This window comes from Etheostoma spectabile, chromosome 9 (genome assembly GCF_008692095.1).
Source record: "Etheostoma spectabile isolate EspeVRDwgs_2016 chromosome 9, UIUC_Espe_1.0, whole genome shotgun sequence".
NCBI lineage: Eukaryota > Metazoa > Chordata > Actinopteri > Perciformes > Percidae > Etheostoma > Etheostoma spectabile.
Genome location: NC_045741.1, coordinates 28,587,585 through 28,589,474, shown reverse-complemented (window position 1 = coordinate 28,589,474; position 1,890 = coordinate 28,587,585). Strand labels below are relative to the sequence as shown.

At 43.3% G+C, this 1,890-nt stretch overlaps 1 protein-coding gene across 2 annotated transcripts in view; it reads left to right on the top strand.

The window, feature by feature from the left end:
* kdr (kinase insert domain receptor (a type III receptor tyrosine kinase)) overlaps positions 1–1,890 on the top strand; it is a 23,195-nt gene that overhangs the window by 8,926 nt on the left and 12,379 nt on the right. For both annotated transcript variants that reach the window (XM_032525949.1, XM_032525948.1), the window contains exons 11-13: positions 287–407; positions 548–659; positions 1,187–1,516. In XM_032525949.1, the coding sequence (XP_032381840.1) occupies positions 287–407; positions 548–659; positions 1,187–1,516 (563 nt within the window). The remainder of the gene's footprint in view (positions 1–286; positions 408–547; positions 660–1,186; positions 1,517–1,890) is intronic.

Below are 1,890 nucleotides of genomic sequence, written 5' to 3'. Positions count from 1 at the left end.
CTTGGACTGACCAAAGCTGGAGAAAGAGTTATCTAGCTACTAAGCATGTGGGACTCCCAACAAAGATAGGATAGAAGGGGGATGTCTCACTCTGTAGCTAAAACAGAGACCTAAAGACACAGGGTGAAATCAGGATCTGCAGCAATGTGCGGTTCAACAAAAACATGGTTTTTTTTGAAAATGAAACCTATTCTGGTCCAACCTCAAAATACAATTATGAACCTGAAAATGAGCAGAATATTGGCGCTATAAGCATCACCTGGTTTCTGTTTGTTTCTGCCAACAGATCAGGGCTGGTGAAGTCGGAGGTACAGCTGGCCGGGTGTACAGGTTGGAGAGATATCAGCAACAGCACCGGTCACCAGCCTATAGAACGAATTATGGTTGACGCTGAGCATGCCCAAAAGGTAAATAACTCCTCTTGGTTACACTCCCTTTTTGCCCTGCTGTCCATCACAATAAGAATCCCATCCGTTAAACAGTGGATGTTGCATTTTGACTATATTTCATGTGCAATTAATAACAAAGTACAATGCATTTCCCCCAGAAAATCGCCAGCTCTTTGAAGATTCGTAAGGCGGAGGCCCATGCCCTCTACAGATGCATGGCTGCCAACAAAGTAGGAGAGGATTCACGCGTCATCTTTTTCCACGTCACACGTGAGCACTTTTTCTTTCTTTCTCCCTCGTGGGTTCTCTCCAGAGGTACATTAACTCAAGTACTGTACTTAAGTACACATTTGAGGTACTTGTAAGGGGAACATTGTTCTTTTTACTCCCCTACATTAATCTGACAACTTTAGTTACTCGTTACTGTACAAGTTAAGATGTGTTATAAGTACTATATAAGAACAATATAACGGCCAGCTGAAATGATAAGCCGATTAGACACTTAGTTGATTGACAGAACTGTTTGGATTGTTTCGAGTTTGTATAAAAGGAGGATTTTTTTCTGCATTGAGTAGCCTACTTTTACTTTTAATACAAGTATATTTTAATATACATAAAAGTATATTACTGAAGTAACATTTTCAATGCAGGACTTTTACTTGTAACAGAGTTTTTAGTTTTTTTAACAGTGTGGTAATAGTAATTTTTACTTAAGGAAAGGATCTGAATACTTTTTCCACCCCAGGCTCTCTCTGTAACCATGACTACATCTCAGTCCTCATCTCTGCGTGGTATAGGTGGCCTGGAGGTGAGCGTGTCTCCATCCTCTGAGCCCTTAGAGGAGGACCGTGTGGTTCTGAGGTGTAAGGCCGACAGGCTGATCTACGGCAACCTCGCCTGGTTCCGTGTGACCAACATCTCAGAGTCGGATCATTTTGCGCCGGTACAGCCCTGTCGCTCCCTGGCGCTGTCGCGGGTCGAGCAGTCCAGCCTGCAGGGCACCAACGTCGCCCTGGAGCTGTCGCTGGCCAACGCGTCCCGTCAGGATGAGGGTCTGTACGCCTGTCAGGTGGAAAACATCAAGACTCAGGAGAGAACTTGCCTGCTACGCCGTCTTTCTCTAAAAAGTAAGGAAAATGTAATAAAATGTACAGTTGGCTATTATCATGAAGGGTTTAGATGTTGTGTGTGTCATCTGTTGTAAAGGTTGATACAACGTACAATATTATTTGTACAACAATGTATTGTTTCATTATGGAAAGTAAATCTCACAGGTTTGTGCATTGAAAATTGTAAAACTTTCAATCTTTAAAGGTCCCATGACATGGTGCTCTTTGGATGCTTTTATATAGGCCTTTAGTGGTCCTTATGACATCATAAGGGGCAAGATTCCAGATCGGCCCATCTGAGAGTTCATTTTCTCAAAGGCAGAGCAGGATACCCAGGGCTCAGTTTACACCTATCACCTGTTCTAGACACTGGGGGACCATAGGCAGGCTGG